At 31.5% G+C, this 10261-nt stretch overlaps 1 protein-coding gene across 3 annotated transcripts; it reads right to left on the reverse strand.

The window, feature by feature from the left end:
• Positions 1-1580: 1580 nt before the first annotated feature.
• On the reverse strand, positions 1581-7102 carry LOC114383607 (probable magnesium transporter NIPA9). 3 transcript variants are annotated; one of them, XR_003660551.1, is made up of 10 exons: positions 6853-7102; positions 6440-6538; positions 6161-6290; positions 5611-5699; positions 4541-4597; positions 4348-4406; positions 3439-3559; positions 3111-3259; positions 2836-3002; positions 2012-2138 (listed from the first exon to the last, which is right to left on the reverse strand). XR_003660551.1 is itself a non-coding variant. In XM_028343308.1 (9 exons), exons 1-9 carry the CDS (start codon positions 6961-6963, stop codon positions 2002-2004), a joined length of 876 nt encoding a protein of 291 aa, XP_028199109.1. In that variant the 5' UTR covers positions 6964-7102; the 3' UTR covers positions 1581-2001. The 3 variants fall into 3 exon arrangements, 2 of the variants coding, with proteins under 2 accessions (XP_028199109.1, XP_028199108.1); XM_028343308.1 differs by lacking the exon at positions 2836-3002 and having other exon boundaries at positions 1581-2062; XM_028343307.1 differs by lacking the exon at positions 2836-3002 and having other exon boundaries at positions 1581-2138; positions 6853-7101.
• Between the last annotated feature and the right edge of the window lie 3159 nt (positions 7103-10261).

Genomic DNA, 10261 nt, shown 5'->3' on the forward strand with positions numbered 1-10261 from the left:
CTAAGGTTCTCCAATGAGAGCAATTTGAATATTCCTTTTAGAGGTAAAGTTGTAGTTCTAGGAGGAGATTTTCACCGAATATTGTTGGTTATTCCAAAAGGTACAAGACAAGAAGTAGTTCTTGCAACGATAAACTCTTCCTATCTTTGAAATTTCTGCAAAGTCTAACTAAAAATATGAGACTCCAAATTGGCAGTTCAGATTTTGATGTTAGTGAAAGAAAACAATTTTTAGACTGGATTTTGGGCATTGGTAATGGAACTATTGGACATAGCAATGATGTTGATATAAATGTTTCGATTCCAGATGATTTGCTTCTTCAAAGCAAAGGTGACTTACTACAATTTGTTGTTAATAGTACTTATCCATTTTTCTTAGATAATATGAATGATGTTGCATTCTTTCAAGATAGGGTCATTTTAACACCTAGAAATGACATTGTTGACTTGATCAATCAATACATGTTGTCATTACTGCCAGGGGATGAAAAATCTTATTTAAGTTTGGATACTCCATACTTTGTGAATGAAAATAATGACACTCCAAACATTGTGCACACTGCTGAATTTTTTAACACAATCACTACTTCGAGACTTTCAAATCACGTTTTGAAACTAAAAGTTGGAGTTCCCATTATGCTTTTGAGAAACCTAGACCAATCTGTCGGATTGTGCAATGGAACTAGAATGATTGTTACAAAATTGGGCAAATATGTTATTGAAGCAAAAGTTATATCAGGTACTTAAAATGGTGCAAAGGTATATATACCCAGACTATCACTAAGACCTTCAGATGCAAGGATTCCATTCAAATTTCAATGGAGGCAATTCCCCATGGTTATATCTTTTGTCATGACTATTTATAAGAGTCAAGGTCAATCTTCAAAGTATGTAGGAGTTTATCTTCGACAACCTATTTTTTCACATGACCAATTGTATGTAGCTTTTTCAAGAGTTACATCAAGGAAATGATTAAAAATCTTGGTAACTAACAATGATGACTCAAATGCAAACAATAGCTGCAATGTTGTTTATCGAGAGGTTTTTTGAAATTTGTAACAAGAAATGACAATTTACTTTTATTTTCATCCATATATTTCCCTTTTTAACATTCTATAAAAATATATTATATTCATATTTTTGTAATAACTTTTTGGTTTTTTTATCTATTTTTCAGCGATAATGACTAAAATTCATAATAATTCTCACAAGAGTAATCTTCAATCATCCATACACTAAGCAAGGTAATAAATTGAAGCATATCCAATGTGTTTTTCAATAAATTTCATATATTGTGATTGGTTTTATATTGAATAAATTTAATTTTTTTAGCCTTTATTTTATGTTTTTTTGTCAATATTCTAATGTAATAATAGCTAATTTAAAAACTTGATTTCATTTTAATATTGCAGTTTAGGGTTAGATACAGGGAATGTGAATTCATACAGAGAATGACATCACCACTCTGGAGCGCAAATAGATCATATGAAGTAAGGTGACGTGTAAGATAGTGTTCATAGATGCATGCGAATTGTTATAAGTAGAGTCTATATAGTAAGTATAGTGAATTGGTCATGGATAGAATCTTATAATGTGGATATTAAAGGTCTATTTTTTTATACAAATTAATTCATTTTAACAAAAAATTTATTTCTTTATCAACCCGTGCAGTGCACGGGTACACTCACTAGTAGTGTAAGTTCATGAATAGTTTTTACAAGTTGCATCAGAAGTTAACAAATATTTCATCCAAAATGTGAGCCAGAAGCAATGAATGATCACCAAAATGCCATGCCCTCTGATGAAGCAGCCTCTATGCTATACAGAATACTCCCTGGCCTTGGCAGATGGATTAGAAAGCAACTTAATAATGCTTAGAAATCCTGGGAAGGATGAAGGAACATGATCCAGCTCATGCCAGCTCAAGCTTTTTCTTTGGAAGATGATGATAGTAAATGATTTAATGTTGCTGCTTGAATGACAGCACTTGGACTTGTTTCCCTCACACGGGAAGAAGTGGCTCTTCTAAGGTCAAAATTCTTATCCACATTGCTTCTTTTTCGCTGTGAAGAACAAGAAAGGAATCTCACTAGCCGTGTTGAACCAACAAGTAAAATCACACCAACTATAATAAGTAGCCTGCAGCATAAAGTTTTATATGTATAAGAACATGAAGATTTCCATTTTGTTTGAGAAACAAGAATGACTAGATACGGTGTTTCCAAAATAGTCTCAATCTATATTTTCAATTATTGTTCTCAAGTTAAAGATATTCATCAACCAATATAAAGACTGGTGCAACAGGTTAGATGAAAGCCACCAAATGTTTGTAACAGACAACTAAATACGATGCAGCTTCTTCCAGATGGAAAGAAGTATTGAACTGCTGCTGTTTGTTTCTGCATTGTTTGATGCAAGGAACCTTGGAAAGCAAAGGGTGTGAAATCTTTTAACTTCCAATCCATTGGTAATATCAACGTAGATGAGAACCAACAGTTTTCGTTCTTGATTTCTGACATGGTTAAGAGTTTGATAAGAACCCTAGGAAAATTACACCACAAAAGCTAGCAGTTGTAATTGGAGAGCCCAAGGCCTTATAAATCCCACACCAGAATTCCATACTTCCAATCCAAGACTCAAGTTCCATACTTTGCAATTGGATCCAAACATTCTACCACGCCCTGCTTATTTACAAGTGCAAAACATGATGAAAAGACTTGATACAAATTTATAAAAACCTTAAATGAATCACACCATACAAACTAGTCATAGTAGTAGGAGAGCCTAAGGCCTTATATAAATTCCATACTTGCCATGTGGGACTCAAGTCTTGTACCTTGAAATTGGATCCAAATAGAGATTTTCTTGGATGGATATTTCTCATTTCTCCATAAATATTATGGACTCTATCAATCTAAAAGTTCAACTTGCATCCTGTTCCAGAAGGCACAAATACCTTGCTACTCCTGAGTCTTCTTTCATTTTTCTATGTGTGCATGTTTACTATGTGTGAAGAGAAAAAATGAAAGGGTTGAAGTTTAATTTAGATTTTTCCTTTGTTCAAAAGAAAAAAAAAAGCTGTAAAACACAAATCATAACATCTTATATTACCATCCAAGAAGAAGTGCCAAGCGAGCTTTTGGTTCCGAAGGAAGTCGTTCACCCAAAGCAAGCATCCCAGCAAGAACACCAGTCAAAATTGATGCCACAGCGGCACATGTGGAAACTACAATAGCCCTTCCATGCTTTAGACCGCGTGTCTGAAGGAGCAGGGAAGATAATATGATTATTTAAAGAGGTTATCGTCTCTGAAATTGGAAGCGTAGAACTTGGACAAGTATCTAGGCAGTTTGACAGAAACAGCTTAAATGGCCCTCCATGCTTAAAGGGTGTAATAGTTCTCATAATAGTAGACATGTAAAAGTGAGCTTCAGAATACCTGGTAGTAAAAGCCAGTGCCACTACAACACACACTAATCATGATGCACATAGGAACCAACAGCTTGGGAAAACCTTGCTCTAGGAATAGAAATCCCATCTTCGATATTACAGATGACATACTGCATTTAGGTGTAAACAAAATTAAGAGTGATGTACAATCATGTTCTGTTCTCTGGCATGCAACTAATATTTGCAATACGCGAGTTTTGTTCATTGCCAATAGAATTTAGTTACGGTTTAGCCTCCAAGAAAAAATGTTAAAATCACAAGCTAATAGAAAGCAATGATCGGCTAAGATGATGATGATTAACACCAAAGAAGTTTCTGGTAACATTTTTTCAAAGGCTTCATTTGCCATGTCCAGTTGGCTGAATTGGATGCCATGTTAAGTTGCCTGAACTGGTTGCATCTCTGTTTGGAAATAACTATGGGCATGGTGACTGTGGCAGCCTTTAAAATTTGAATTATTTGAAACTTAATGGAAGACACAAAAGAAAAAATGTGGTTGGGGTAACAAAAAATAAGGACACTATTGTCCATAATCTAAAGCTTTTTTACGATAAAAAAAAAAAAGTTTTTAGTCCAAAATAAAATGTGAAAATGTCAAACACCAGTGGGTAGAGGTTAGCAATCCCCTACAAATGATAATAACTTATCCTCCTATCTGCCTTATTCTCTTTGCGCTCTGAAACCTTTTTTTATCCGAAAAAAGAAACTAAAATACACGAGAAAATAATATATCTAAACTCCAAACCATGCAATGATTAATTATCTTGTAGCAGACAGCTGTTAATTTAATTATCAGAATCTTCATCCAGATATTAAGGAGTTGAGGTACATGAAAAATTGAGATATATCTGAACACAATTAGAATACATAAAAAGAGTGGAGATGGAAGCAAAAGTACCCAAACAAAATTCCAGATTCCAAGCCATAAATGACTTCCTCAACAACATCATATTCCACCTGTATAACTTAAAAATGTCAAGTGATAGAAGAACAAAAAACAACATATCTCGTTAAATCACCATGCATGGGTGTTTTCAATGAAAATAAGCATGTAAATCTAAAGTGTTACAGCATGGATATAACATGAATACCATCTCTTGTTCTCTTCGTTGGCACTTGCATATTCGAAGCCATCCACTAAGAAGTATCTGTACAAGAGTTTCAAACAATTAAAATATAAGAGTTTAATGGTCATGCACTGACAGTGTAAAACAATTTTACAATGTTAACCAATCATAGATCACCATTGATATGACTTTTAGGGATAATTATCATAAAAGTCGACAAAATTACCATACATGGTAGGTTGTGATTGGATGACAATGTAAAACTATTTTACACTGTCAGTGCATAGCCTATTTTCTCAAAATATAAACAATGTCTGGAATATAGTAACACTAATATATTGCATTAGCAATTGGTGAACTCCATCAATCATACAGAAGTCTTAAAGCCTATACAAAAATACCATAAGTATTGTAACCAATAGTCTTCTAATAATACTACCAGTAAATGCCTTAAGTGATAGGAGACCAGCAAAACACCTTCATATTGACTTGAAAAGGAAATTAGTGATGAATGATATGCATAGATTCAAGAACCAAGGGATAACTTTAACAAAATGACTAGGAAAAATTAATTACCACATAATCAAATAATAATTTAATTTTAAAGACATGTATAACTTTACACATTGATTATATGTCATCATTAAGGGTGACATCAGTTTGCATTTTAAATACACCAGAGTGATGGAAAAATAATATCTCATGAAAATAATGGTAAAAACAGATTATCAATTAATCAGACAAGGTTTTTCTCGTACAAATAAGAAATGTGATTTTAGAAATTTATACAACTTCATGCATGGATTATATGCCACTATTAAGCATGACATTTGTCATTTATACACACTAGACTCAAACACAAGGAAATGTTTGTTTGCCACACAATGCACAGGCTTCCAATTAATACTAGAATACCACTATGTCTTCTTTCACATTGATTTCAAGTATTTCCTCACAAACTTGTTACTATATCAAAATAAAGTGATACAAACATCTTGCCATGATGCCAAACTTATGAATGCTAAATATATCTCATCAATTGATAAAGGCAACTTGACTATAAAATAAGTTGATTTGTAAGACAAGGTACCTACAAACAAGATGAAAACAACAAATGCCAGCCCTGGAATGTGAAAAATAGATAGAGCAACCACCTCTTGCTCCTCACCTCCAGCACCAACTCCTAAACATAGAAAACATATAATATTTAACCAGTTAGCATCACATAGATACAAAATAAAATATGTTAGTAGAATGACATTTCATCACAAACTTGGTTTTCTCAGCAGCCAAATAATAAAAAAGAGGAAAACTCCAGAAAAATTTGGTTCATTGCTCAGGTCCTCAGACACTGGAGTGTAATACAATAGTGTACAAACAAATAAATTGGCAACAGTTACTTGCATTATCTGTAGATCTGAATTCTGCACTATACAAAAGGCTAGAAAATCCATCACTAAAACATAATCACCAAAATGAATTATAAAAAAATTACATATTTTTTTCTGATTTAAACACACTTTTTTTTCCTCTAATAATTACTCTCCCCCCTCCCACTCCCCCAACAACCTTGCTCCCCATGGTGTTAAAGGAAGCAGAATCAGGTAAACAAAATGCTCTATGGTAAATAAAAACTTACTTTACCTATTGTGCCAAAACCTGCTAATGTAATGCCAACCCAATCAACAGCATTCATGACTTCCTTGAGATAAAAATGAGAAAAGATTGAAAGAATTGCTAGTCCACAGCCAGAAACTGGTTGGATGACAGACACCTATAATACATTTGACATAAGAAAGCCACCATAGCAATGTCAAAAACCTAAGCAAAACACTAGAAGAGCATACAAAGGGTTAAGAATACCCTTCAAATTGAGTGCCATTTTTTTTACTTCACAACATAGGATTAGGATATAGCACTTACTGGAGCCAGAGACAATGCCCTTAACATCAATAATGCCCCTAATATATCCATTAGAAAACCTACCACCCAGGTTTTGTTTAAAGCATAAGACCTTATGACCTGCCAACACAATGAGATCTATAATCACTAAGTCACTTCATGCCCACATAACCTTAAATGCAAAAAAAAAAAAAGTGATCTTGGTATTACTCCATCCTCATATTCTCACTCAAATCATACACATGCATAGAAAATGTCCAATTTCAAATTGACACCAAATAAACACAGCTATAGAAACTAATAATGACTACAAATTTCATACACACCCACATGTTTCAAATGAAAATATAATAAACAAAGGAGAGATCTTTAGTGAAAACAAAATCATACAGATTTAAAAAAAAAAAACACAAAAAGTAGAATTTTAGACATGCCTTGAGTTTGAAAGAGAGAGGTGGAAGAATGATAGTGCCCTTCTTCTGAAGGATCTTTCCGATGTTGTTGCCGGCGGTGGCAGCTACCGTCAACACAACAGATTCCCACATGCCTCTGTCTGAAAATGTTTCAACTTCTCTTCCTCTTTGTTGCACTCTTAAGTGCTAACTCTCTCTCTGTTCTGCGAGTTTGGTCTCCTTCACGATCCGTTGTTAGACTGTTACTTTCAAGTTTCAATTGTTATGCTACCTAAGAAGCTACCAATTATTTCTTATTAGTATAATATATTATCATTAATATTAATTAATATATCAACTAGTGGTTGGATTTGATGAGCTTAAATATACTAAATTTCATAATTAGAAATTCAAAACAATAGGTATAAAAGTACGAGCAGTTATTTTAAAATTAGTAGTAATTTTTAACATGAAATTTTATGCATGAATATTAAATGGTTATTTAAATTAATTATATATAATTGAGTTAATTTTTCAATATTATAATTTTTATTTAATTATGCTTTGAAGGACCAATTTTCAAGTTTTCACGCTTGATGGCAGTGATAATTTTTTATTTTAAAAATTTTCATTTATGTTCAGCACGAATCTAAAAGGAGATGAATATTTAAGCAAAATTTTCTCCCGAATAGGATTTCCACATTTTAGTCATTATTTGCATGAAGAGATAAAAAGTATAATTTTTTTTTTGTACACAAAAAAGTGTAAAAGTTAAAGAATATACTCAAAGTCTTTAGACTTATTTATATAGTTTATTATTTGGAACCACGTCCTAAGGAAATTAAAGCTAATCAAATTACGGATTAACTCGCAAAGAAAGCCTTATATGTTGATTCTTCGTTTCATGTTTATGATTTTGCGCCTGATTATATTTCTTATGTTTTGAGAGCTGATATGGGTCAAAGTTATTTCCCGCTTTTAGCCTCATTTTCAATAAATAAATAAAAAACAAAAAAGTTGATAGTAGTTTTTACATGATATATAGGGCGTAAAAGAAATTCTCTGAAAATGGATCACATAGAAAATATCAACCCATATATAGTGCATTGGATCTTATTGACTCGTGCTTCAACTTAGTAATATTATTAGGTTGGGCCTAAATCCTTTGCATGAGTCCAGAACAAATCCGAATGAAAATAATCAAAACCTTACCATAGAATTTTAGTACACTAAAATATATTTATTTTTTTTTTGAGAAAAATGTAAATTATATTAAACCCAAAATGATACAACAATAAACGGGGCATACCACGCAGAGAAAATAAAAAATCTCTCTAATACAAGAAGGCTTATATCAAGATGCTAAAACAAATACAACATGTGCGTTTGTCTATACATAAAAAATTTAATCTTGCTAATAACCTCTATTATAGAAAATTGATAATCTTCAAAAATCAACTTGTTCCTAGACAGCCAAATGCAATAGACTGTACTATAGTCAGACAACATAATTTTTCTTGAACCTGATGTGAAACTAAAATATATATTTAAATAGAAGTTATGTACACTAAAATATATATTTAAAATTACAAAAATCATAAACCAAGTAGGGCATAGAATTTTAGTTATACGAAACTTGAAACTTGATGTAAAAGTAATATCCTCTTCTGGTTGGTGGTGCCTAGTGCAGTGGTCCCCACATCACCTGGCAGTTAATTGATTCTAATAATTTACTTAGTTTTGCTTCTACTATTGCTGGGGTACATGACAAGTGCCAAATGCTTATAAAAACACAGGACAGACTGTTTAAATAATATAAGTGATGAGTGGATTCACATTCATAGCATAGCAACTTCAAATGTCAATGAATGAACCATTCATGTTTCCAGGTTGTCTTAGCCTCTTAGGTTGATTTATATTTTCTACAATAGGATTTTTATCTATTCATATAGAGCTTGTTTAATTTGAATTGTGAGTATCAACCTTCGTTTCAGGAAATATTTTCTTTCTTGTTTCTACGTTGAAGTTGTCTTATAGTTCGTGCTGCAATAAAATCGCCAAAGATCCAAACATGCATATAGTCTACATTTTTTAGATGCATATCATTTCGACTTTTGTGTGATTTTGATATTTTGGCATAGTTTTTATATTAGACTACGTACACGCGGTCACCTAACGTCCTTCTAAACATATACTCAGTAAATTAAAATTGTTGGAAGAAGATCAAATTGTCAAAGATTTCAAGTTCTCAAAATAAAATACATAAGTGAGGACCAATCTTATATTTTGATCAACTAATTTTTAAGGTTAAGTTAGATTTAAATTCAAATTGTAAAATGATATTAAAATCTATTATAATAATTATTGTTGGTGATATGTGTTATGAGGCCTTTATTGGACCAGCAGTAGATGTTTAGTTCTATAATTTCTTCTCAAGATATTTTTAATCTTTAGTGTGAGGGAATGTATTAGAGATATCAAATAGTAATAGGATCAAAATAGAATATATAAATGAAGTATAATTTTTACTTTTTGAGTTATTATCTTTTTATCATATCTTTTGATATTTTGGCTTTTTATTTGTTTTTTTAAAACAATTGATGGTTTAGGATTTCAAAATCTAATTAATGTATTTTTCTTAAATATACTCTTATTTAATATCCTTACTAGGATATAAGTATCAAAGACTAATATACTACATAAGATCATTTTAGTGTTAATATAACAATTTTTAGTTTTATTAAATAATTTTTAATTCATGGGTAATAATTTTAAATATTAAAAGAAATGGGAAGGAGATAGTAATGTTTTGAGTTAATTAAGCCTAAACCAAAGACAAATTACTTACAGTATATTTTATTTTATAAATCAATCTTCATCTAATGATTTCAATTCACTGGCTGCGTAAATACGTGATCATGATATCCCTTGCCATAAGAAATCCTACTCCGATTGAAATGATCACATGACATATATACATTGCACCATTGAAAAGAGACAAGCCAAGGTAATAAAGTGAATGGACAGTGAGACAGAAGGCACCAATGGGCCAATGGGAACGGGATGCTTCTTGAATCATCATGATCAATAATCTAAACTTTTTATGTGGTTAGAAACATGAAATTTGTTTTTATCGTGCAACTTTCTGGTGGCCAAATGCCATGTGCTTAATTTTTCTTTCAAATACTATTTTGATATTTTATGTTTTAATATTTTTTATATCGATACATTACATTTTAAAAGTTTTATTTGATTATTTTTAAATTTTTTGTTAATAATATTTAACTCAATCTCTATTTTAAATTTTAAAATAATTAACTTAAAATAGTAAAGAATAAAATCTCACCCAAACTATGATGTTACATATGGATTTTTTTTTTGTAAGCCAAACGTTAGCTTTCCTATCAATTCCACCTTCACTGCCTAATGAACATTAATTGGAATAGTTTTG

The sequence above is a fragment of the Glycine soja genome, chromosome 14 (genome assembly GCF_004193775.1).
Source record: "Glycine soja cultivar W05 chromosome 14, ASM419377v2, whole genome shotgun sequence".
NCBI lineage: Eukaryota > Viridiplantae > Streptophyta > Magnoliopsida > Fabales > Fabaceae > Glycine > Glycine soja.

Excerpts from the sequence above, each read along its gene's own strand:
- LOC114383607 (XM_028343307.1), bottom strand. The coding sequence starts at position 6,963 with ATGTGGGAATCTGTTGTGTTGACGGTAGCTGCCACCGCCGGCAACAAC. Across the intron at positions 5,700-6,160 it reads AGCAGGTTTTGGCACAATAG|GAGTTGGTGCTGGAGGTGAG; the intron begins GTAAAGTAAGTT and ends TTCTATGTTTAG. Across the intron at positions 4,407-4,540 it reads AACGAAGAGAACAAGAGATG|GTGGAATATGATGTTGTTGA; the intron begins GTATTCATGTTA and ends TAAGTTATACAG.